General features: G+C 45.1%; 1 protein-coding gene across 1 annotated transcript in view; it reads left to right on the forward strand.

The window, feature by feature from the left end:
- Window positions 1-4,030: 4,030 nt before the first annotated feature.
- Window positions 4,031-26,837, forward strand: part of LOC123998768 (G patch domain-containing protein 8-like) — a 36,839-nt gene continuing 14,032 nt past the window's right edge. The window contains 3 exon segments of the mRNA XM_046303902.1: window positions 4,031-4,150; window positions 15,402-15,479; window positions 22,917-22,989. Of these exon segments, the coding sequence (XP_046159858.1) occupies window positions 4,106-4,150; window positions 15,402-15,479; window positions 22,917-22,989 (196 nt within the window). The 5' untranslated portion in view covers window positions 4,031-4,105.

A 26,837-nucleotide genomic window follows, 5' to 3' on the forward strand; every position in this document is an offset into this window, starting at 1 on the left:
AAGTAGTGCTGCATCAGATGACCTGGCCTCCACAATCACCCAACCTCAACCCAACTGAGGTGGTTTGGAATAAGTTGGACCGCAGAGTGAAGAAATAGCAGCCAACAAGTGCTCAGCATGTGTGGGAATTATTTCAAGACTGTTGGAAAAGCATTCCAGGTTAAACTGGTTGAGAGAATGCCAAGAATGTGCAAAGCTGTCATCAAGGCAAAGGGTTGCTACTTTGAAGAATCTCAAATATATTTTGATTTAACACTTTTTTTGTTATTACATGATAACATATGTCATTTCAAAGTTTTGATTTCTTCACTATTATTCTACAATGTAGAAAATAGTAAAAATAAAGAAAACCACTTGAATGAGTAGGTGTGTCCAAACTTTTGACTTGTACTGTACATATTTATACATTTTTTGGTTGGTGGAATTTTCATTGGACATAAAATACTGTAAAAAAAAGTGATTTTCAATTAAGAAATCTGTTCCAAAGTATTTCCACAGGTAATAGAGAGACACCATGTGATCATATACAAATGTAAAAAAGGTTTGACATTATTATGATTTAGTCAAACATATTTTGGGGGGCTTCTTGCAGTCAATTTGCAGTCTACAAATTATTTGTAGTTATGTTACACCTCCCGACCATCCTCTCAAGAAAAAATCATCCCGAGGCTGAATCTAGTAGATGATCCATGTCATATGCCTTGCCACCATGATACAGTTGAAATCAGAAGTTTACATACACCTTAGCCAAATACATTTCAACTCAGTTTTTCACAATTCCTGACATTTAATCCTAGTAAAAATTCCCTGTCTTAGGTCAGTTAGGATCACCACTTTATTTTAAGAATGTGAAATGTCAAAATAATAGGAGTGAGAATGATTTATTTCAGCTTTTATTTCTTTCATCACATTCCCATTGGGTCAGACGTTTACATACACTCAATAGGTATTTGGTAGCATTGCCTTTAAATTGTTTAACTTGGGTCAAATGTTTCAAGCAGCCTTCCACAAGCTTCCCACAATAAGTTGGGTGTATTTTGGCCCATTCCTGATGACAGAGCTGGTGTAACTGAGTCAGGTTTTTAGGCCTCCTTGCTCACATACGCTATTTCAGTTCTGCCCACAAATTGTGTATAGGATTGAGGTCAGGGCTTTGTGATGGCCATTCCAATGCCTTTCAGGTTGTTGATATAGCACTCGTTTTACCATGGATATAGATACTTTTGTACCTGTTTCCTCCAGCATCTTCAGAAGGTCCTTTGCTGTTGTTCTGGGATTGATTTACACTTGTCGCACCAAAGTACGTTAATCTCTAGGAGACAGAACGCGTCTCCTTCCTGAGCGGTATGATGGCAGCCTGGTCCCATGGTGTTTATGCTAGCATACTATTGTTTGTACAGATGAACGTGGTACCTTCAGGCGTTTGGAAATTGCTCCCAAGGATGAACCAGACTTGTGGAGGTCTACAATTTTGGGCTGATTTCTTTGGATTTTCCCATGATGTCAAGCAAAGACGCATCGAGTTTGAAGGTAGGCCTTGAAATACATCCACAGGTACACCTCCAATTGACTCAAATCATGTCAATTATCCTATCAGAAGCTTCTAAAGCCATGAAATAATTGTATGGAATTTTCCAAGCTGTTTAAAGGCACAGTCAACTGTAATGATCTTCGTCTGCTGTTAGAAGAGAGGCAGACCGAAATGCAGCGTGTAGGTTACTCATGACTTTTTAATGAAGCTAATACGGTACATGAAATAACGGAAGAAGAAAACAACAAACGAATGAATGAATGAAACTAATACAGCCTATCTGGTGACTAACACTAAGACAGGTACAATCACCCACGAAATACAACGCGCACTCAGGCTACCTAAATACGGTTCCCAATCCGAGACAACTAGAATCAGCTGACTCCAATTAGGAATCGCCTCAGGCAGCCAAGCCTAACTAGACACACCCCTAATAATACACACTCCCAATAAATACAAACCCTAATACGAAATACAACATATAAACCCATGTCACACCCTGGCCTACCCAAACATATAACAAAAACACAAGATACAATGACCAAGGCGTGACATCAACTTTGTCTATGTAAGCTTCTGACCCACAGGAATTGTGATACAGTGAATTATAAGTGAAATAATCTGTTTGTAAACAATTGTTGGAAAAATGACTTGTGTCATGCACAGAGTAGATGTCCTAACCGACTTGCCAAAACTATAGTTTGTTAACAAGAAGTGGTTGACAAACAAGTTTTAATGACTCAAACCTAAGTGTATGTAAACTTCTGACTTCAACTGTATATAGGCCTAATGCCTTGATCACACCTACAGGTTCATTACAGAAAATGGTACGCAGCATCTGGATATGTGTCCAATAAAAGGTCAACATTCACCTTCTGCTACCATTTCTGTCAAGCCCACTACCATACAGTTTGATGCATACATTCGATAAATCCAACGACACAGAACGCACTGCAACGGCCTCTGCAAGGCAATGCTGCGTTCTTTTGGAAATTAATGGCAAATGAAGCATTCCACTGGAAACTAATGTACTTCTGGTGTACCAAAATGCAAAGATGCTAACGCATTGATCACACCAACAGCATCTTTGCATTTTGGTACACCAGAAGTACATTTGTTTCCAGTGGAATGCTTCATTTGCCTTGCAGCATTGTGTTGGAGGCAGTTGCAGTGTGTGCTGTGTGGTGCATATGTTGGATTTATCAAACTTATGTGTCAAACTGTATGTGTATAATGCTTTGAACACACCAACAGTGTCATTGTGCAAAATAGTATGCAGCATCATCTGGATATGTATGCAACGAAAGTTCAACATTCACCTTTTGGTACCATTCCTGTCAAACCGTCTATGGATACAGTTTGACACATAGATTTCAACTTATGCACCACACCAAACGCACTACAAAACGCAAACGCAGCATTTAATTGGAATTGTATGTAATTCTGGTGTACCAGAATGCAATGATGCTGTCGGTGTGATCGAAGTGGAACTTAACAGAAATAGCAGAAGGTGAATGTTGAACTTTTGTTGCACACATATTCAGATGATGCTGCGTACCATTTTGCGCAAAAACATATTTTCTCAGTTTTTTTCTCTGTCTATGTTGAGGAGGTCAGAGACCTGGCAGGGTGGTGCCAGGACAACAACCTCTCCCTCAACATGGGCAACATACAAAGGAGTTGATCGTGGACTACAGGAAATGGAGGGCCGAACACGCCTCATTCACATCGATGGGGCTGTAGTGGAACAGGCCAAGAACTTAAAGTTCCTCAGCGTCCACATCATTAAGGACCTATCATAGTCCAAACACAGTCGAAGAGGGCACTACAAGCCTCTTCTCCCTCAGGAGTCTGAAAAGATTTGACATGGGCCCTCAGATCCTCAAAAAGTTATACAGCTGCACCACTGAGAGCATCTTGACTGTCTGTATCACCTCTCACTCACACATAACACGTACACACAACTATATGTCCATATCTACCTCAATTTCCTCATACCCCTGCACATTTTTTTTTGTAAGTATTTCACTGTTAGGCTACACCTGTTGTTGAAGCATGTAACAATTAAATGCTGTTTGATATGTGTGGGCTTGGAGCTATTCAATGTATGGCCACCAGATGGCAAGGGAACCTAGCTTAATTGTTATCCAGGTAGAGCTTGTGGAAATGCGTTGTCTCCCATTGAGCTGTAATAACATATTAATAATGTAATTAGTAATAATATAATGTATAGCTTACTGCTCTCTTCCGACAGCTGAAAGTAAAATAATAATATTTCTAATCTTACAAAGTGTACATGAGTGGGCATTTGTGTGGGGTATAAATGTAGTCTAAACTAAATGACCTAGATTGTCATATGAGGGTGGCCGTTGCAGGTTTAGGAACCAGCTAATATGCTTTGGCAAGCTTAATAACAATAAGTTAAACTGTTTTACAAATGTGCTACATTGTTTCAAAGTATACGTCAATCAAAGCATTTGCGAGTTACAATTGGACAGTTGCTTTGTTGGTAACTCAGTAGGCGTTTCCAAGTCCAGTATTCAGAGAGACGAAAGAAGCTGCTGCGTACAGAAAATGGCTGACAGATTTTCTAGGTTCAACGAAGAACGTGATTTCCAGGTAATGTTAATCAAATATTTAGCAACTAAACACAATATAGTATAAATAATATCAAGAGAATAATTGTGCACATTAATAACACATTTTGAAACGAATCAGGAATCTGTAATAGATTCAAAGGTATGCTAGCTAGGCTAGTTAGCAGCAACTTGATAGTCCAGTGTTAGACGAGTTGCATTGCTGTCGAGCTCGTCTTGGCCAGCGAGCAATGGATTGAACCCACAACTACCAATTCTTTAGCACGTGGTTAGTGGATACACAATAATATTAGTAATTTTGACTTAGTGAACCGAGTGACCTTGGGGAAATGAGCTAACTACATCGAGCTAGCTAACATTAGTTGGCTGGCTAGCTGTCACATTGTTGGTGCTGACAATGACAACAATGACAATGTACATTTAACAGACGGTCTTATTCAGAGCGATTTCCAGTTAGTGCATTCATCTTAAATTAGCTTGCTCGGTGGGACAAACACATCACAGTCATAGTAACATTCCTCATTGTAGCTATTAGCAAAGTCAGAGCTCGTAAGTATGAAACATGGGTTCTACTGTACTGTAGCCACCATCCATGGAACTACATACCCTCTCCCCTACCTGGCTGTGCAACATTCGGGCGAGTTGAGAATAATATGTGTAATGTTAGCGCTAACTACTGGTATCGTTTGCAGCTAGCTAGCTACGCCGCTTGTTGGTGAATCCTGCACCCACAATGTATTCGCTTTTGTTAACTACTAGTAGGGTACATATAAGGTCAGCGGATTCCCTTCTCAGTTGCGCGACCTTGCTGGGTATATGTTTTGCTTCTGTTCTGCTGATGTCAGATTTACCAGTTATGCCAACTAGTTCACGCATTTCTTGGCATGTTACATCTAATGGGCTAATTTAACTGTATTGCTGGCAGCACCACAACACTAACTATTAACCTCACCATATGCAATAAATGTATTCCGATTAGTTGGTTTAGCTTGTCTGAAATCCAAGACGGGATGGGGTTGGTGTCCTGTCCAGTTTCTGTCGGTGACTGACGTCACCCTTATAATCTGTTGGTCTTCCAGTGTGTAATTTCGGCAGCCTTTGCTAGTGAATACATAGAGTATTTAGAATAGAAAATGTCAGTGATTATGTTGTGATCTTCAGCAATGTTCCCTAAAATGTTTTTAAGCTCTGAGAAAATTTCAGGTCGGCTGAGTGGAAACTTGAACTTTGAAACTCCTGTGCAACTTCCTGTACATGTTTACTGTGAACACTGAGGCTGTACCTGCTTTAAGTTACAATTTTAACAGTGGCAATGTAGGCTACTATGGCTATTTTATCATAATGTAGGCCTACCAGAGTGGCCTACCACCAAAACAATGGCGAAAATGCATTTTAACATGGAAATAGCTGTTCTATCTTTCAGCCTACAGTAGCAGCCAATGTCTGGGGTTCATTGTAGGCCTTAATTCCATGAGACGTTTGAAAATAGATATACAAGGCTTGACATTAACCTGTTTATCAACTTGTGCTTCAGACAAGGAGGTGACTGAAAATGTTGTTTGATCCAAGAAACCACTTTACAAAATGCATTATTATTCCCATCCCATTATTACAGATCATCAGACAAGTTGTGCTACCCTCTGCATATTGGCTACTTAGCTTATTCAAGCCTGTCTCAAAATACAATAGTGCCCTTTTAAGACATAAATAAAGCTCTTTACCTGAATCTGGTTTCAAAGATGTCTAGAAATGTACACATTTTGTTCTTTTGTAGGAAGCATTCACTCCCCTATTGCTGACTACAAATGACTGGGCTAATAACTCACTAACTAGCAAAGGATATGAACAAAATTTTCACGTGGCTACATGCAGCTCTAGCTTTGATCTCAAAACAAGCGCATCCAGTCACGACCGCTAATGCTGCAAACACAGTCCAGTTCAAAGTACATGACACAGATCCATATGTCAATGGTCTAATTGCATATAGGCCTACTGCAGCTCTGATTGTTTATGCTGCACCGGTCTGTGTAGAGTACGGAGTAGTGTGTGTTAATGCAATAGAGTCTTACTCCGATGCATTCTGCCTACAACAAAATCTCTTGCATAGTTTGTTTTGGTATGTTGAATTGAAAGTGGCTATTGCATTGATTTGAACACATTTGCCACAGTAAAGGGAAGATCACTTTGAGTCAAAATGCAACCTGAGATCTAACATGACTTAAAATTAAACCCTTGCAAAATTAACTGATTAAAAACAGTATTGTCGTAATGAGGCTTGTGCCATAAGCTATAGGCCCAATACATTATCACCACATATTGGCTTTGCTTGAATTTCCCTGCCAGTGCATTGTTCTTGTTGGGGCCATTTAAAAAAAATATATATATATTATTATTTTTTAAATAAAAATTGAGGTAGGCTACATGATCACATCGGCTGGTAATAGATTACTTGTGAAGCACAGCTGAGTGAGCTTACATTTAAATAATTTGCTTTTTATTTTACTGTGCTGATGGTGCCTGCAATCTGGTCAATCTCAGTGGAGGGAGAAAGCAGCAAACTGAGGGTCTGCCTCTCAACATCCCTCCGCTTTCCCTTTCCTCCGCTGACCAAAAAATGACACTGTCTACCAGCTGATAGCGAAACTTGAGTCACACCCCATTATTTTTGCCTCATGCACAAATTCATGTTGTTACTCCTATGAACAGAGAAAGTGAAATATTCCTTGATATTAAAAAAGACCCAAACCCCTAATAACGACAACGCAAGCCCATAGATACATATTCAAACTCATTCATTATTGCTGCGGTACTTGTTGTAGCGTGGAAAAAGGAGTGGAAAAAGGAAAAACTTAATTTTATGGCTTAAAAGTGTTAAATACAACATGTTGATAGTGCTGAGTAAGAACTTGAACATGAACTCACTCATGAAAATGGCAGCCCTTTGCTGTACTCATTGATAGTTTCTCTCTAGTCATGGTTTTAAACATTTAGAAATCGTATAGTATCAACTTTGCTGTAGCTTTCTTTTAAGAATGCTACGTCTCTGCAGACATGGTCATCTGAGCCATCCGATTGGCCAGCGTTAGGCCTATAGTGCACTTGATTTGCTCTCTGGGCCCGTCGGGAAGGAAGAGTTTGTACTTTGACACATGAAATGGTTCAAAATGGCAACAGTTCACCTACCCGGTGTGCAGGGCAGCTGTATTGTACAGCCCGAGACAACAAAGCAAAAATGAATAGGAACACAAGGCTTTATCGTTGGGTTTTTTGCAGAAATGTTTGGCGATCTACTAGGAATGCCTTGGAAATCGCGATCGACCTGTTGGTGACCACTGCTCTAGAAAGTTAAGTTCCATCTCGTGCTTCTCTCTGTGGGCAGATATTTCTGCATGCAGTCCTGGGAGAGCTGCATGCTCTGACTACTGCACGCACGCACAGCTTAGAGGGAACATTGGTCTTCAGTCATGGTTGTCAAAGTAGCTAAGAGTTTGAGAGATTGGGACAAGTTGTGCTGCATTGTGTGCCACTGTCAAAAATGTGCACGTCCTGTGCCAGTTTCTTATATTTTGGCATCCTACCACTGCAATGATCATGTTACATTGTGCCAAATTGGGATAACATACATACCTTTCAAACTAATTCCCTTGGGATAAAGCTGCCCAAAGTTCTGGCAAAAGATCTGCTTGCCTTCATGGCTGTGTTGTTTTACTTTACCCTACTTTAGTTGGTGTTGGCACTGGTCTGGGCTTATGCTTGTATTTGTGGGCAGCTGGAGCCGTCTACCCACAAGCAGCTTTGGTTGTCTGCTACTCACACTTGTCCTTGACCATAGGAAACGCTCAAACTCTTGTCAAATGTGTTGCTCTGTCACCACCCTATTGTAAAGTCCACTACTAGGCTATATAAAGCAGGGACATGGATTTATTCTACCAGTTTATTGTACACTGCATAGTGTTTTCTGATCCATTGAGTTCTCATTGTTAAAGAGCGAATGTTTCCAAAAGAGTCCTGCCACAGTCAGTAATGCTCGCTAGTTGCTAGGTCCCAATGTAATAGAACTCTGCAAATATAAGGTGTCCGTGATACAGCACATGATTAAATGGTGTGCTTTGATATAGCCTACATTGACTTTTTTTTTATTGACTGTGTCTGTGATGAATTATGTCTTGCCCTTCAGTCCTCCAATGACTGTCTGTGGCATACTTCCATCTCAAATACTTGCGGCCTATTTGGTGAATGAATGAATTTAGCTCAAGATGTTTCTTAAATGTTCATGCCAACACTTCTCTTTTGCAGGGTGTGAGAGAAGGTAGAGTTTGGGGGGGTTGTCGCTGCAGGTTACACTGCGCAATTGAATGTTGAACGTTTCCCATTAACTCGCCTAAATCTCCCTGCTCTGCTCTCACATGCCCTTGCAAGCAAATCTAACCGTCTGCAAAAATGACACATCAGTCATGCCCCTGTCTCATGCTTGTTATGAAAAGCTGTTTGTGTTTCATACTGATTTTCTTCTTCCATTCCTGAACCCAGCAGAATTCTGCTTTCCTAATGAGGCTTTAATTTTTTTCCATTTGGATTTGACCTTTATTTAACCAGGCAAGTCAGTTAAGAACATATTCTTATTTTCAATGACGGCCTGGGAACAGTGGGTTAACTGCCTGTTCATGGGCAGAACGACAGATTTGTACCTTGTCAGCTCGGGGGTTTGAACTCGCAACCTTCCGGGTACTAGTCCAACGCTCTAACCACTAGGCTACGCTGCCGCTTAGAACATGTTATGCCAACTGCCCTGTTTTATCCCTTTTTGTTCTTTGGGGTGTTTTGATATTTATAAGCCTGTGATCAATTTAGTTGTTTATTTAAGCCATGTCTAACTTGACACATTCCCTAAGTGTTTTTAGCAGCCCTTAAGTGAGATATTTTGACAAATGAGACTAGGGGCTTATTTTTCTAAGTGATGGCAGCACCTATTTTTGGACGGGAAGTTTTCTATTTGCTTTTGGGTGCTCTTTCACGCTGCCCTCACCCAAGACCTGATTGAATGATCCAAGCTAAAATACCAGATCAAGAATGTAGAACAAGGAAATTACAGGAGATTTCTATTTCCAAACTGTTGGTTACCTAGTGGTCAGCATGGTTGTCAGCTTCTCTGGACAAGAAACAGCACTTCAAGAATATTATTTTGTTTTAGTGTGGACAGCCACTGGCCACTCTCATGGTGTCTACAGATCTGTGGCTGGGCATCCTGTGCAGCTGCCGGGGGGTGGGGTTAGGACTAGGAGAGGCAGCACCAGCACACACGGTCTGTTGTGTGGCCTCAGAGCCCAGTGAAGACTGCTCCAGACCAGCTGTTCCCAGCATGCAGTCTGCCAGCCAGAGGCCCAATCACACACCACGCCTCCTCACACCACCCTACCTCCTGTGAGGAGCAGAAGACAGAGGTGTGAGGTCGGCCCAGCCTCACACAGCCAGAGCCAAACCAGTCTGCTGCCGTGATACTGCTCCGTCTCAAACTGTCGCAGTCAGTGTTCACACTCTGCTGCCTTCATTCCCTCTGGAGCATTCTGTATTTCCACAATCTATTGTCTCTCCAAACACTCTGGGTTTCTAAGAATTTGTGAACTTTCTGCTGTCCTGGGTTCCATCATAGTGGGTTTCTCCTAGCTGTGCCCAGACACCCAGTCTGTAATTTTCTCCCACTACCTCAACACTACAACACTCTCCCTTGATGCAGTTGTTGGCTTGATTTCCCAGAAATAATGAGGGGTTTCAATTGTTCTTTTATGTAGACCACAGAACAAGCTGTCTATCGTACCTCCAATACTCCCCTACCTGATCAGCTCTGTGGTGGTTGGATGATATGTGATACTGGTATTATGGGCTTGAATGGTTCTGGGGAATACAGACCCCGGTGGGAAGTGTGGCACTCACCAATCTGCCTTCTCTGGTCAGAGCTCATTCCTCAGATGCTGCTGAGGCCAGCTTTTCCCCCTCTCGTTAAAGAATATGAGGGGGAATTGGGGAGGTGGCTTGATGAGCAAGGACAATGAGACTGGGCATTCATGCCCCGAGTGACCTATGTTTGTCATGCAAACTCTGCAGCACTTGGGTTCTTGAGAGGAAAATTAAATGTTTCGTGTTTGATTTACAATGAAGCCGTCTGCACTTTTCAACGGCTTGATGTGATCAGGGTGCAGAAACGCCTCATCCAGGATTTGTGTGTCCCAGTGGGGACCTCCGAGCCCATGTATGGCTGCCTTACTGGCTCTTGCTGTGTGTTGTCTCTCTGGTGGGGAGCCCTAGGGCAGGCCATATGTTCCAGTGCGTGGAAGATGGGGTCTGCTTGTGAGTGTGGAAGCACAACTGTTCTTCTGAGTCATGTGGCTAAAAAGTTGCTCCATTGGATTGAAACTAAGAGTGAATTTATGATGCTTGTTAACTCTTGTTAGATGATGATGTATGTACTTAGTAGGGCTGGGAATTGACCTCCCGATATGATATTATCACGATACTTAACCGAGGTGCCGATACAATATGTATTGTGATTCTATATGTATTGCGATATCAATTATTATATTTTTTATTTATTTGAGTTTTGGTGCAGGTACAGCCAGCTAGTGCAAAAATAATATTGTGATATTGAAGATGTATTGTCAAAAATAATATCAAAATATGTAACTATCTCTAGTCCAGGATACCCAGTCGCTCAGTATTCGCCTGGTGTTTCTCTCCTGGTCTACACAAGAGCCCGCTGCCAAGCAACACTGCACTGCACATGGAACACCCAGAGATCCACTGACAGTCGGTCTAACTTCAGCCTGTGTACACAGATATTGTCTCATCCCACCCATCTCGTAGAAAGCCCATTGATTCAGACTAAATTGTCATTGGGGCTCAGGCATGTTGCATGTTATAACACTATGCAGAGCATACTGCTCAGTATTCAGAGCAGCCACCTAGTCTCTCTTCCTTCATGTCTCTACCACCAGACTCTGTCTGAGCAGCAGACCTCCCCTAATGTGGGGTCATTTGAGGTAAGCATCCATTTCAGTGTAGGCAGTGGTTGTGGAAACTCTCAGTTACAGGTTTAGATGGATGTTTATTTGTTTTTAATGCCACAATATTTGTTTTGCTTTAGTGAGTGGTGAAATTAGACTAGAGACAGAGGGGAGATGAGAGAGGACCAGCAGGCAGCAGTGGGAAGATTGTTGCTGGAGCTGCAGCCGGTCACACATTTAGACATTCTGATCACTTCAGAAAATCAGGAGTTGTGTGTCCCGAATGGTAAATAACCCCCTCCCTTCGCTCTAAGGAACTGCCTCTCCCTAATGGAATTCTCCAAAACAAACATGCTGATGCAGCTTGCCCTCCAACTGAAATAATGACCCGTTTTAATATGGGCTCGGACAGCGGTTTGAGGGCTGTTTGTACCCGTTTTAATATGGGCTCGGACAGCGGTTTGAGGGCTGTTTGTACCCGTTTTAATATGGGCTCGGACAGCGGTTTGAGTGCTGTTTGTACCTGTTTTAATATGGGCTCGGACACCGGTTTGAGGGCTGTTTGTACCCGTTTTAATATGGGCTCGGCGGTTTGAGGGCTGTTTGACAGCTCGGTTTGAGGGTTGTTTGTACCCGTTTTAATATGGGCTCGCTCGGACAGCGGTTTGAGGGTTGCTTGTACCCGTTTTAATATGGGCTCGCTCGGACAGTGGTTTGAGGGTTGTTTGTACCCGTTTTAATATGGGCTCGGACAGCGGTTTGAGGGTTGTTTGTACCCGTTTTAATATGGGCTCGCTCGGACAGCGGTTTGAGGGTTGTTTGTACCCGTTTTAATATGGGCTCGGACAGCGGTTCGAGGGCTGTTTGTACCCGTTTTAATATGGGCTCGGACACTGGTTTGAGGGTTGTTTGTACCCGTTTTAATATGGGCTCGGACACCGGTTTGAGGGTTGTTTGTACCCGTTTTAATATGGGCTCGCTCGGACAGCGGTTTGAGGGTTGTTTGTACCCGTTTTAATATGGGCTCGCTCGGACAGCGGTTTGAGGGTTGTTTGTACCCGTTTTAATATGGGCTCGGACACCGGTTTGAGGGTTGTTTGTACCCGTTTTAATATGGGCTCGCTCGGACAGCGGTTTGAGGGTTGTTTGTACCCGTTTTAATATGGGCTCGGACAGCGGTTTGAGGGTTGTTTGTACCCGTTTTAATATGGGCTCGGACAGCGGTTTGAGGGCTGTTTGTACCCGTTTTAATATGGGCTCGGACAGCGGTTTGAGGGTTGTTTGTACCCGTTTTAATATGGGCTCGGACAGCGGTTTGAGGGTTGTTTGTACCCGTTTTAATATGGGCTCGGACAGCGGTTTGAGGGTTGTTTGTACCCGTTTTAATATGGGCTCGGACAGCGGTTTGAGGGCTGTTTGTACCCGTTTTAATATGGGCTCGCTCGGACAGCGGTTTGAGGGTTGTTTGTACCCGTTTTAATATGGGCTCGCTCGGACAGCGGTTTGAGGGTTGTTTGTACCCGTTTTAATATGGGCTCGCTCGGACAGCGGTTTGAGGGTTGTTTGTACCCGTTTTAATATGGGCTCGCTCGGACAGCGGTTTGAGGGTTGTTTGTACCCGTTTTAATATGGGCTCGGACAGCGGTTTGAGGGCTGTTTGTACCCGTTTTAATATGGGCTCGGACAGCGGTTTGAGGGTTGTTTGTACCCGTTTTAATATGGGCTCGCTCGGACAGCGGTTTGAGGGTTGTTTGTACCCGTTTTAATATGGGCTCGGACAGCGGTTCGAGGGCTGTTTGTACCCGTTTTAATATGGGCTCGGACAGCGGTTTGAGGGTTGTTTGTACCCGTTTTAATATGGGCTCGGACAGCGGTTCGAGGGCTGTTTGTACCCGTTTTAATATGGGCTCGGACAGCGGTTTGAGGGTTGTTTGTACCCGTTTTAATATGGGCTCGCTCGGACAGCGGTTTGAGGGTTGTTTGTACCCGTTTTAATATGGGCTCGGACAGCGGTTTGAGGGTTGTTTGTACCCGTTTTAATATGGGCTCGGACACCGGTTTGAGGGTTGTTTGTACCCGTTTTAAATCGGTCAGGCTAGTGTCATCCTTGTATCTCATGTAAAGCTTTACTGTGGTATAGATCATGTTGTCTGGATAGAAATAAGGGAACAGGTGATCCGTTTGAATTTAATCCTGGATTTGCACTGAAGGTTTGAGCTACAATACCGTGATCTGTTGTGGTTAGGCTAGTATCTGTGTTCTTCAGTGGATCCCCCAGTTGGAAAGATGAAGCGGTAGTAGACTCAGTAGGTGAGTAGACAGTCACTGCTGCTGGCGGCCGCCTCTATAAACTTCAGAGCTCCTCAGAAGACGTCCCGCAGGTTCTAACCCACTTCGGCTTGAATGAAAAGGTAATAGAAATGGCTCCTCTGAGGTTCTGTGTTCAACTCAATAAGCCCCACAGGGCTCTACAGTGATGCGGTTTTACTCAAATATTTGTCATTGTGTTTCTAAATTTCTCTGGGTGCGCCAACATTGTTCAACTTAGGCGCACACATGCTCCTCGTAACAAAAGGTCAGCGTATAGCCCCACCTCAGTCGTCTAAAACCATTTGATAAAGTCAGTACCGCAGCACGACCCAAGCCTCAAATAGACTCGGAGCAAAGGGATATGGGGCTCCGGATCTCTGTGTTATTGAACACACTGGAACAGTGGCTATCAGTCAGTCTAATTGAACACATTGAAAGAACATTGCCACGTGTCTTCCAGTCATTCAGTCTCAGCAGGTTGAAGGTCAGAGAGGAATCGCGTCTGCTTTCCAAGGTGACCTTCACGTGCCATTCTGCTGCCTCTGCTTTGAGGGGTAATGTGTCTTGTCTGGGAACAGAGACTGTATAGAATACCCACCTAGTGGAAGGAGTGACACGCTCATTACTCGTCTCGTGATGTCGTCCTCAGGTCAAGGACCCTGTCTCATACAAATGGGATGCATCGTTTTTGCATCCGTCTGCCCTGAAAAACACAAATAATTCAATTAATTCTAGCTCTCCAATTTGTTCCCCCTCATTGCAGACAGTGAAGTGAAATGAAATGGGTTAGATCTCTGCACTGTCCTCATGGCATTTGAAATGTTGTGGTAATCTAGCTACACACACACACTCTAGCCTATTATTCTGTACCACTGTAACCGGCTTAACCACTCAGGGTGAACGTTAGGTTTCCATCTGTCTTGTAAGATATGGTGCTCTTCAACTGTCAAACTTAGGCAGTAAAGAACCTTATCTCAACAGTGTGCGTGCGTGCATTAATATGTGTCTTTGGTAGGCATCTATATGTGTTTTAACATGTCCATTTCATCCCCTTTTGATTGTGTGGTTTCTGGGTAATTTTTAAATGTTTTAGCCTCTTGGGAGGTGAAATGGTTTCACTTCCATTAAGGGAACAAAGAAACAGGAGTTTCTCTTTTGCAGACTGTTCCATTTTCCTCTGGTTGTTGTTCCCTCTGGCTTTTCACTGCTGTCTCTCTCTCTCGCTGTCTCTCTCTCTGTCTCTCTCTCTCTGTCTCTCTCTCGCTGTCTCTCTCGCTGTCTCTCTCGCGCTGTCTCTCTCGCGCTGTCTCTCTCGCGCTGTCTCTCTCTCGCTATCTCTCTCTCTCTGTCTCGCACTGTCTCTCTCTTTCGCGCGCTGTCTCTCTCTCTTTCGCGCTGTCTCTCTCTCTCTCTCGCGCGCTGTCTCTCTCTCTCTCTCGCTATCTCTCTCTCTCTCTCTCTCTCGTGCTCTGTCTCTCTCTCTCTCGCGCGCTGTCTCTCTCTCTCTCGCGCGCTGTCTCTCTCTCTCTCGCACGCTGTCTCTCTCTCTCTCGCGCGCTGTCTCTCTCTCTCTCTCGCTGTGTCTCTCTCTCTCTCTCGCGCTGTCTCTCTCTCTCTCTCTCTCGCTGTCTCTCTCTCGCGCTGTCTCTCTCTCGCGCTGTCTCTCTCTCTCTCGCGCTGTCTCTCTCTCTCTCTCTCTCTCTCTCTCTCTCTCTCTCTCTCTCTCTCTCTCTCTCTCTCTCTCTCGCGCTGTCTCTCTCTCTCTCTCTCTCTCGCTGTCTCTCTCTCTCTCTCTCTCTCGCGCTGTCTCTCTCTGTCTCTCTCTCGCGCTGTCTCTCTCTCGCGCTGTCTCTCTCTCTCTCGCAGTCTCTCGCGCGCGCTGTCTCTCTCGCGCTGTCTCTCTCTGTCTCTTTGTGTGTTAGCTGTCTGGTGTCTAACCCTCTGTCCCCATGTCTTCTCTCCTAGGGGGGAAATCACTTTGACCAGTATGAAGAGGGCCAGTTGGAGCTGGAGCAGGCGTCCCTGGACAAGCCCATAGAATCGGTAAGGCCGCATCCTTCACCCCTGCACCCTTTAGGACAAGCCCAACTTGAAACTGTGTGTGTGAGAGAATGGATGATTTGTCCAGAGAGAGAGGAATAAGAGCCTTGTCCCCTTCCTTCACCCTGTACTGCCTGTGTGATACACGTCCAGTGTTCCCTTGACAACCCATTCTCCCTACCCAATCAGTAGAATCACTGTATACCCCCTCCCTATCCAAGCCCTCTGCTTCCTGTGCCATTTCCTGTGTGATAGCTCTTAGCTGGATGAACAGGATTATCTTTTCATTATTATTCATTATTATATTTGACTTTAATTGTAGATCTTAACTCTGAATGTGCGTGTGTCTTTTTTAGCCCGTTTTCAGTCATCCAGGCACTAGTTCACCAGATTGTTAGAGTGGAGTGGACAAGGCACTGTTACCAGTCTATAGTTTAAATACCTTCCAATCACTCTGTTAAAAGGGCAGTGTACAGTAAAATGGTGTTTGTGTATGTCCTCTAGGGAAGCGTGAGGTCCATGAGTTTAGTGGTGGAAGATTGCTCATCCCTGTTTGCCTCCCTTGCCCTCGGTGCTAAATTACACCGTGGCTATTTAGCAATAAAGGCCATTTGTACAAACCTCTCTAGCCCCCTCTACAACACGCGCACACACACACTCTCCCATAGTTAATTGTGGCTTGCTAGTACCCTAGTCACTGAAACACTATCATGAGATGGACATACTCATGAGGGGTCCTGTTCATGAATAAAATCTAATCTAATACTCTCTGGGCTAACAAGATTAGAAGCGTAGCACACAATTGCATACTCGCATACATGTTCACAACACATACACACACACTGGGGGGGGGGGGGTACAGGGGAATCAGATGTGGTCTGATTGTTCTGCTCTGACCTGATTTGGTAAAGGAAAGGGACTCAGTGCCTTATCCACTCCACATCAAGAGAAGAGAACAGAAGAGGTGTAGGCTTGGAGATGGAAGTGTGTGTTTAGTATTTGTGTGTGTGGAGTTTGTGTACTCTGTGTTTGTGTGTATATAGGACCGTTATCTCAGAACATTACAGGATTGTACACAACTTGGGGTGTTCGACATTTCTCTCCTGCAGCGAATTGGCCCCTATTAGCTAAGCAGCAATGACCCGGTTTGTATTTGCACGCTCTGCTTTCCTACTCCCATCTTTTAGGGTTTCCTTGTAACGCTTCTCTTACTGTCTTTCTGTCTTCACATCGCTCTACGTCTTTCTGCTCTCTCTCAATCCATCTCCTCTGTTCTTTTCATGCACCTATGTTCAAACAATTCCTTCTCTCTCTCTCTACGACACAGTGATTCGGTGTTCAGTACCCTCTGTCATTCTGTGCTGGCATGGTGCTTGTGCAACTGGGACTGCATTTTTCGCTGACGAGGCACATGGATAATATCGCAGGCAGCTCTTTTCTCTCACTCCCCCCTTCCATCTCTCCCTCCCCCTTTCTCTCCGTGTCTCTCTCTCTCTGAAGCACCACGAAGAGCAGGCCTGAACTCCACTCTTGTCTCCACAACCTCTATCCCCTCTCCTCCTCAGGGCATAGTGGATGTCCTCTGACTGCAACTATTGATCTGATTCTGAGCATCTCAAGGCACAGCAGAACAGTATCTTAGCCCAGCTGCATTGAGAGTTCATGGCGAGAGTTCCAGCTACATTGATAAATAAAGCTTTACTTACAAGTAGGTACGAGGAGGGTTTTTAGGCTTTTGTTTTAAACTATATACAGCCAGTCTACATCGAAATGCCACACGCCCACACAACTATACCTCTAGACGTTGAGAGCTAGCCTTAAGCATGTAGCTGTAACAAAGCCAAATTATGCAGCCAGGCACTCTGGTGTAAATAATCCTGTGTCTGTTCTGTTGTGAGGCACATAGGCAGCAGCAGTAACAACAGCGGTAACAGAAAGGTCAGTCTGTCCTTCTCCTGTTGTCCTGCTGCTCTGAAAGCATTACTAAGCCATGCTAAAAAGGCTTCCTTTATGAAATGTGAGGGAGAAACTCCTGTCTGGCCCTAACCATTTCTCCATAGGTCTTCATATGACTCATATATCATGGTGGGCGGATTGACCAAACTAAGCTGAGCCACGTAACACCAACCCACTCACTGGCTCAGGAGCCCACTGTGGGTGGGCGGTAGAGAGGAGTGGAGAGGAGAGCAGGAGAGGTGGCCTGCCTGCCTGGGTAAAGTGGCTCTGTTGCTCCTGCGCTATTGTCTATGGAGGGGTGCTGAGAGCCGGGCTGTAGCACTACAGCTCCTGACACACGTGGAGAGAGAGAGGACTGTCACTACAACCACAGACGCATGCGCTCACATAATGCGTATTACACACACACACACCAAACTTTTAATTTCAGTGAAATTGCAGTTGATCAGCTTTGAAAGTTCACAGTTCCACTTAGGTTTGTCTGATTTTCAAAAGGCTGTAACACACTCACCAACATCAGCTGACCCCCCCCCCCCACACCCCACCCCACCCCACCCCCCCTCCCACTCCAGCAGCAGTGTCATGGCTCTGGGATGACGGGGGCAGTGACAGTTGTCAGCGTGTCTCACGTCACGGAGCTGGATGTGTGTGCAGCTCCCGCACCTCTCTGTGCCCCTCCCCTGCCACTCGTGTGTGTGTGTGTGTGTGTGTGTGTTCTGATCTGTAGGCAGCTAGAGGTCTGTGGTACTTTACTGGGATCCGTTTTCTCTCTCTGTCTTTCCCCTCTGTTCTCTCGCTCTTTCTCTAACGATGTTTTTTTGCATTGCATGTGTAAACTGGGTATCATTCGGTACTAGCTCTCTCACATTCTGTCCTAATCACAACACCTTTTCACCTCCCCTCTCCCTGTTCTCCAATGTCCCCTACCCCTGTTCCCTCCTCCAAATCCCTGACCCTGAGAGAGAGATCCAGTGGGCAGCCTCAGACACACACAAACACGCGTTCACACACACAAGAGCAAACTCGATTTAAAAAACACCTGTGCACAAACTGTGCTGGCCTCGAACTCGAGAGAGAAGATTGATTTCACACCGTGCCATTTCACATGATGCTTTCCGGCCTTTTACCTTTGGCTACTGAGACACTGCACCAAGTCAGGGTCTGCTACATCACAGCACCACTGGCAACAATATTCAGTTAGAATCAAACCTCAGTCAGATTAGAAGGAAATGCACATGCCCAGGGATTTATGACAGGTCAAAGGTCATACAGTACACTCTCATGGTGCAGTATGACTGCAGTAACACACTGACCCCGGGTGCTAACAGCCATTTGGTGTCTCTCTGCTCTGGGTCCAGGTGCTGACATCATCAACATGAGGTGGGTCTGACAGACTGTGACGATGTACCAACTGCTTAAAGGCTATGTTGTTGTTGTTCACATCCATGTATCAACAGAGCTGTAGGTGTATTTGCAATGATCAACCTTGGATAGGTGTTTTTTCACTACCACCCACACGCGCAACAACATTGCACACACACACACACACACACACACACACACACACACACACACACACACACACACACACACACACACACACACACACACACACACACACACACACACACACACACACACACACACACACACACACACACACACACACACACACACAGAGCCTAGAGGAACACACAATTATACACAGACTACTGTGCTGTTGCTCAGGCACCAGCTGTGTCTTTTCTCTGCTCTGTGCTGTGTTAGTGTTACACTCCCACCACCTCCCCGCCTTCATTTGGGAAAATGAACCCCTGGAAGATTACCAAGGGAAAGGTCATCTGCCATCAGTCACTCGTCCCCTTTACAACCCTGACCCCGCCGAGGGCTCCATCTCTATTCAGCACCAGCTCCAACACTGCAGGAGGCAGACTGACGAGGTCAGTTAGATGTTTTTAAGGTCATTGATTGTAATGGATCCAATGATTGGAAGGTGTCTGTTCTATTTGGCCTGAGTCCCTTGAGGCCCATGCAGGGGCTGTTGTTTCCATTTAGTCACACCTATCTGAGCCTCAGCAGGGAGGAATGTGAGCGTGCAAGGCAGACAGACAGAGCGCCAAGGACAGTGGCGCTGGAAATAGAGCTTTACAAGGAAGAGGAGAGCTGCCCCCCTGCTCTGTCCAACAGACCCGGCTCCACAAGACTCCTGTAAAAACACACATTCCACAGGGGGACGAGAGCGAGTGACGCCTGACTGCCACCCTCTGTTTTCTACTGTCACATAGTTACTCACTCACTCATACAGAGATAATCATATTAAATATGACCCAAGTTTTGGTTGATCTTTTTTTTGGACATTAATTTCTGGTTAAGTGGATTAGCGTGCTGTCTGTTCTGTGGGCCTGAGACACTGATGGTGCAGTAATCCCTATTAAAAACCTCCCGTATAACGCAAGGGGCTTCTGAACCCCAGTGTGAGGCTCACACACAGCCAGTGTCTACCACACACAGAAAATGACACCGTCAGCATCACTAGGTTTGAAGACGCACACAGGTTCCTGGTATGGTGCCCCCTGTATACCTCTTCCTTCCTTTACACCCACTCCCATCTATTTGGTTTTTACCCTCCCTCCACCTCCCCCTCCCATGCACTGTGTCAATGACAGCACAATGCACATTACCCTCCCTCCACCTCCCCCTCCCATGCACTGTGTCAATGACAGCACAATGCACATTACCCTCCCTCCACCTCCCCCTCCCATGCACTGTGTCAATGACAGCACAATGCACATTACCCTCCCTACCAACACTCGGTGTGGATTTCTCTTGTTTGGATAACATTTTCTTTTTATTTCTCCTATATTAACAGTAATCATTAAATCACTGAATTTATTGACATGCCTAGTTACCACATTTCTGTTTTGTGTACAGTGTTCTATATTTTTTTTAGGGCAAAATAAAGATTTTAGCTCTTTTAATAAGAAAAAACTAGAAAACAAATTGCAGTTGAAAGCGTTAGTGACTGGCCGGTTTCTTACATTGTGTCACGTGTGACTGTTCTTTTGACAGCCCAGTATTTTAAAGCCAGGTTCGTATGGAAATGCCTTCACTCCACTTGCACTGCTGTTGGAACTCGCCGTCGTTGCTTTTCATCGTCCGTCTGTCTGTTTTCTTCTTCATTTAGTGCATTCATTCATCTGCTGTTCAGCACACAGCCTGCGCCTCATCTCCGCCCTCACACTCTGCTCAGTCCATTCTGATTGGCTCATCGATCAGTCTCAGCCATTTTGGACTGAAGTTTCTCCCCATCACCAGCCCCACCTGGTTTTCCTCATTCTAATTTACAGACGCAGCTAGAGTCATTATGGGGGAGGGTTACAGACTATTGTCTTACATTTGATTTCCCTGAGAGGTGCTATTAGATCAACTACTACTCTGCTCAGACAGTGCTTGTGTTTCAGTGTGGGTTGTTGCAGGCAGCTACAGCGGTTAGAACTAAAAGCATCCCCAGTATCTCTTTGTCAATGAGAGCAGGGAGGAGCCCACTGCAGCACCATCTGCAGTGCAGAGCGACGAGGCTGCAGAGGATCATGGGAATTGTAGTCCCCCAGCCCCTCTTTTATTTATATCTGCTTTGACTTGATGTGTCTAGCAACCAGCATGAACATGTTTATATGGTGACACCATGCTAGGTGATGTATATCCCCAGTTATTATAAGTACACATGCGATCCCTCTCCAGCATATCTGACACAGATACAGCTCATATATCCCCCATTCCCAGGCTCTGTTACTGGGTGTTCCTGTCTGGAATTAGACAAGGAGAAAAAAACACAACCAGACAGAGCAAGGAAGTGGTGCAGTTCAACGTTTCCCTGGGGTAAGGTAGGAAAACAAATATTTGGGTATTTTATCAGCAAGGCTCTACAACAAATCCTGTATATGAGGGAGATTGTCGGTGGCTTTGGAGGGGAGTTGCCATTTCAACAATATTTTATGTGACACACTTAAAAGAAACCAATTAGGTAATGATATTTTAGTTAATGATAAGCAAGCGGGGAGCGTTTACTTAGTTATACAGAGGGAAGGGGGGGTACTAGTTTGGGTTGAAATACCACAGGGACTCGATAAAATTGATTAAAATCCATCTCTGTGACAAAGGCAGATGGGCGGAGATATGCAGCATGTTCTGTGTGTGACAACCACTACCCCTTCCACATGCACTAACCCATACTGACCCACCCCACCACCACCCTGACATCTCCATCCACTTCCACTGCTTTCTCTCTGTCAAGACGATCTACTATGACCCTGTCCAACCATCACCTCTGTGCTTGAGCCCATCTCAGACTAACACCATTGGTCCGTTGGCCCTCTGTTGACCCTGCCCTTCTGTATATGCATCATCATATACAGTCCAGTACTAACACCGTCTCTTTTTGTTCAACTCTAACAAAAAGCTGCATGCTGTTTTACTGTTTGGTTTCAATCCCTCCCACTTGGTTTTCTGTTTGAAATTTGACATCTACTCTCTTTGTGATTATAAATATCCTTTTTTGGGGGTTGGTTTGTATGTTTTTGGTAGATTGCAGCACCCTGGTGAATGGTAGTAGAAAAGCTTGGAATAGTTATAATCACAACTGAAATGCAACTTTTTAAAATTTGAAAATGTATTTTTTAAATGTCATTGTTTCTGTTTTCTTTGTGCTTGATGATGTGCTGTAGCTTGTGGTGGTGCGACAGTCTTGCTTTTCACTTTGTTTTTACTGCCGACCCATAGCGTTATAAGTCTCAGTCACTCACTTGATGTCTTCCTCTCTCCTACACAGTCATACACACTCTCAACCCTGGGCCTTGTAATGGTAACCCAAGGCCCTCCTAGCACTTTCTCTCTCTCTTTCTTTCCCCCTCTCTCGTTGTAATTCTCTCGTGACAGCTGCATTTTTTTCGTGGCGCTCCCCTCTGTCTTGGTTATGGAATCACAACAAGCTTGGAGGTTCTGGTCCTCTTTCTGTTAACGCAAGATTCCCATTCCTTGTTTTTGTTCCATTTGCCTGTGTGCGGTAGATCTCGCTCTATAGCGGTTCATATATGTATAAGCGTGTGATACATATATTACCGTCTCCTTTCTCCTCTTCCTCCTTCCCCTCGTACCTCCCAGACAGCTGATATTCTCTGTGTTACAACAACGAGTAGAACATGGGACGCTTCATCCCCAGTTTGTAAGCTTTAATCAGTTCCTGTTAGGGTAGGCTCCTTCTCTACCCCTCGGTGTGGCCATAAGGATGTTAGTTCAGAGACTACACACTCCCTCCCCTCCCTCCTCACCTCCCCCCTGTGCTGGAAGACACTGATGTCACATGGTGGAGGAGATGGTGATGATTTGGTAGTAGTCCTGTATGTGTTTGTGACCCGTGCCCACGGGAAAAGCTTTTCTTATTATTGGGATGTTTTTGGTCTTTTTCTCCTCTGTTCTGTCTGCCAGGATAACATTGGGCACCGGCTGCTTCAGAAACATGGCTGGAAGCTGGGGCAAGGACTGGGCAAAACCATGCAGGGTAAGAAGACACTCGCCTCTCTCTCGCTCCATACTCCTTTCTCAAATGTGTGCTAATACGTCTCTTCTCCTCTCAGTACTCCTCCTCTTTGCCTCACCTTTCTCCAGGTTTTATTTTGTACTTTTTTTCTTTTCAACTGTTTCCTTTCTATTTTCTGTACTTTTTCTGATCTCTGTCTTCCTCTTCTGGTAGATGGCAAGGATCAGAGTATTTAGTGCATGACCCCGGTACAGTTGTCCCTGTCGGTCTTGCCCTGGTCTTCGCCAGAACTAGGTGTAGAAAGGATAGTGTAATGCACCCTGGGACAGGACGGGCGGGGCAGAGGGAGGAGGAGGAGGAGGAGGAGGGGGGTGGTGGTGGTGTTTGTTCTTTGCGCCACTGCTGTTCCCTTCCCATGATGCATTTAGCCTAGAGCAGATTTGACCCCAAAAAATGTTTTGAAGGGGATGAAGAATGCATGCCCACCCCACACACACTCACACTGATGCTCACAAGCTCCCTTGAGACACACTGCCCTCAGCCAATGGGAGCTGCCTGTTCATTCTCCTCCAAAAAAAGACAGTATGATGGTGGAATGCCTGTGTGTACCCTGCTTGGTTCCACTGTGAAGTGTGTAGCAGACAGAGTCCAGGTCTGATTCTCAGATGTTCCACTGTGAAGTGTGTAGCAGACAGAGTCCAGGTCTGATTCTCAGATGTTCCACTGTGAAGTGTGTAGCAGACAGAGTCCAGGTCTGATTCTCAGATGTTCCACTGATCAAGAGTCAAGTTAGTTTGCCTTTGAACACCTGTGTCATGTTTGGAATTTCACCTCAGTTTCTAGAATGTCTGGGCTTCATAGCTGTGGGGATTAGTACAGTGATACAAGTCGCTGAAGGGTTGGATATGTGCTCGTAGACGATTGCAAAGTTACTATAACTGATGTGGTCTGTATCTAGCTATGTATATTATAATCATATATATAATCACCTATGCCTCCCCAGTACTCAGTCAATATGTTGGTTAGATTTAAAAACGGCTAATCTCACTCCCTCCATTTCTGTTATCGATCTCTCCCTGTTAACTAGCACTTTATTTATATTCATTTAAAGCTAATCTGGTTGCGTTACTTTAGGGGTTACACTGGTTTTCTGTTATTTCAGGGTTTCTATGGTAATTCACTATTAACTTATTTGAATGAATTGTATTGATGCATATTGTGTGCACTGATTGACCACAGCTCATGTCAGAAGATGTTTTTAGTTGGCTGGCAAGAGTTTGAGCATAAAGGCCTCTGAGTTTAATAGTGACAGACAAGACAGTACAGCCAATGCACTCAGTGTCTGTCTCTGCAGTTCCTCCTCTCTTTGACCTGTAATGTCCAGGTGAACTTTCATTAGACAGCCCAAACACGTGTTTGCATGTTATCTGTCTGCGCTTCTGTGCTAGTACAAGCTTTCATGTCTGTGTCTGTGTGTAGGACTGTCTTGGTCTGAAAACAGCCTTCAGAACCTCACGCAGCAGCAACACTCGGTGCAGGATGCAGAGCTGTTGGCTGTGGTCCATGCTGTTTTTCTTCTATAGGCAGGGATTGGCAGGCCAGCATAGGCTGGCTGGAGAGAGCTGTGTTTGTGTGGGCGGGGCTTAGGCCACCTCAACCTCTCGTTCAGCTCAGCTCACAGCCTCATTTGCTTGGTCCTAGTGGTGCAGCGCCCGGGCTTCTCTACACTCAACTCCTGCCTGCTATGCTACATTCTCTTCCCTCGCTCACTCAGTGTCTGCCCCTCCCCTCTGTCATACTCGCACCCGTCCTCTTTCTCTCCCTCTCTCCATCTCACGTCTCCCCGGCTCTCCATCTCACGTCTCCCCGGCTCTCCATCTCACGTCTCCCCGGCTCTCCCTCTCCTTCCCCTCTCTCTATAAGCGGGTAATGAATAGCAAGTCTCTACGCTGACCTTTTTCACAAGGAGCACGTGTGTGCCTAAGTTGTAAACATGTAGGCGCACGCGAATACATTTTGGAGCACAATGCAAAATATTTTTGGTTATTAAGCTAGAATCGTACATTTTTTCTAGGCGCACTGGTGCCTCGAAATGAAAGTTCCAGGTCGCACAACAACATTTTTAGGTGCCTATGCGAGTAAAATGGTCGCACTGTAGAGCCCTATGTAGTGTTTTCCTTCAGCTTTGAATGATGTCATAGTTGGCAGGCTGGTTGGTCCATGTCGTCTATTGAGAATTGGTTTAGAGTGGGTGTGTCTACTTCATGGGGCCAGGGTCTGAGTCCAGGGGAAGTAACCTCTTCTTAACCTCTTCATCCAACCCCTTTCACTCTCATTTGTTTCTGCCCAGAGCTAGCTACACAACCCAGACCTGTCTTTCACCCAGACTTTTCTCATCCCTCTATCATTCCTCTCGTTCACCCCGTTCCCTTAGTCACACCAGCCTTTTCCTCCCCACCCAGCAGGAAGCATCTGGGCTGCATTACAACACGCTAATGGGAAACGTCCCAGTCTGCTCATTCTCTATCTCCTAACACACTGTCTTGTTTTCAACCAGGACACAGTGCCTGGATGCCTTCTCCCTCTCAAAACCTTACACTACTGGGGACTTGTCCTCTTGCTCAGTCTGACACCCTGAGCAGGTGATTGTAACATTGTGTCGAATGCTACATTTGCATCTTAACGTCTTCCTAAGTGGATAAATAGGCTCTTGTTACAGAACCTTGTTTTTATACTTGCTTTTAGAGGAGGATGCCGTTACAATGCTGCTTATGCAACTGTAGACTGCCAGCCTCCCTGCAGTAGTAGCCTCTGGTGCAACATAAGGATCTGCACTGAGTTAAGACATGCGTCAGTCAGGTCAGCTGGTTATTTGTTTTAAGGGAGGCGAGTAGTGTATGTAGCGCAGGGCACACTGCATTCTGTTAGTGTCTGCTTTTCTGTCTGTAGTGTTTATCCATGGCTCATCTAGCTGGGGATCTGTCCCACCCTCCCATTTGGCAGCACTGTGCTAAACACAACAGTCACACAGAGTAATGCCACACACACAGCAGCCACGGTAAATGTAATACCAACAACGCTCTCATATGCTAAGAAGCTTTTTAAAGAGGTTTTAACACTTGTGTCAACGACTCGTCATCTCTGGCCTTGAAGAGGACACAGCCGTGGCGTCTTGCTTGCTGCTGATGGTCTCAACTCTGTCCCATGAGGAATGGTGCATTGAGACTCATGCCAGGGGCTGGTTGCAAGGAGGTTGGCAGGGGTTCCTGGTATTTCTGCGCTCTCTCCTCTCCTCTGCTCATGGACATGTAGGGCTTTCAATCCACTTCTCTGTTACCAGCTATCAGTCAGAGGCCCTACAGTCCAGGACACTGCCTCCTACAGGACACATTGGGAACTACCTGTCTGTGAGTGTGTGAAAGCACTGCGGCAACCCATGACTGATGCGTTGATAACAGGATTGAGACAGACAGACAGGACAGGGTGTTTTGTTTTTAAATATGCATTTTAAAAATGGACCTGCTGTCTGATTGTCAGTAATCTAGCGAATAAAGGGGGTTGTATTTGTGTGTTTGAGGTGATAATCTGTAAACGTTTCTGGTTTATGACCTAAGCGGCAGGTAGCCATTTTGGTTAAGAGCGTTAGGCCAGTAACTGAAAGGTTTCCGTTTCGAATCCCTGAGCTGACTATCAGTGCCCTTGAGCAAGGCAGTTAACCCCAATTGCTCCCGTAATTTGCTCTGGATAAGAGCGTCTGCTAAATGACTCTAATGTCAAATATTTAAATTGGTTGAGTGTAGATCTTGTGTTGCTGTTTGCATGGTGTCAGTACAGTGTGGTTCTGTAAGCAGTGGCCTCTGCTCTGTGGG

Source organism: Oncorhynchus gorbuscha, linkage group LG16 (assembly GCF_021184085.1).
Source record: "Oncorhynchus gorbuscha isolate QuinsamMale2020 ecotype Even-year linkage group LG16, OgorEven_v1.0, whole genome shotgun sequence".
NCBI classification, from domain to species: Eukaryota; Metazoa; Chordata; class Actinopteri; order Salmoniformes; family Salmonidae; genus Oncorhynchus; species Oncorhynchus gorbuscha.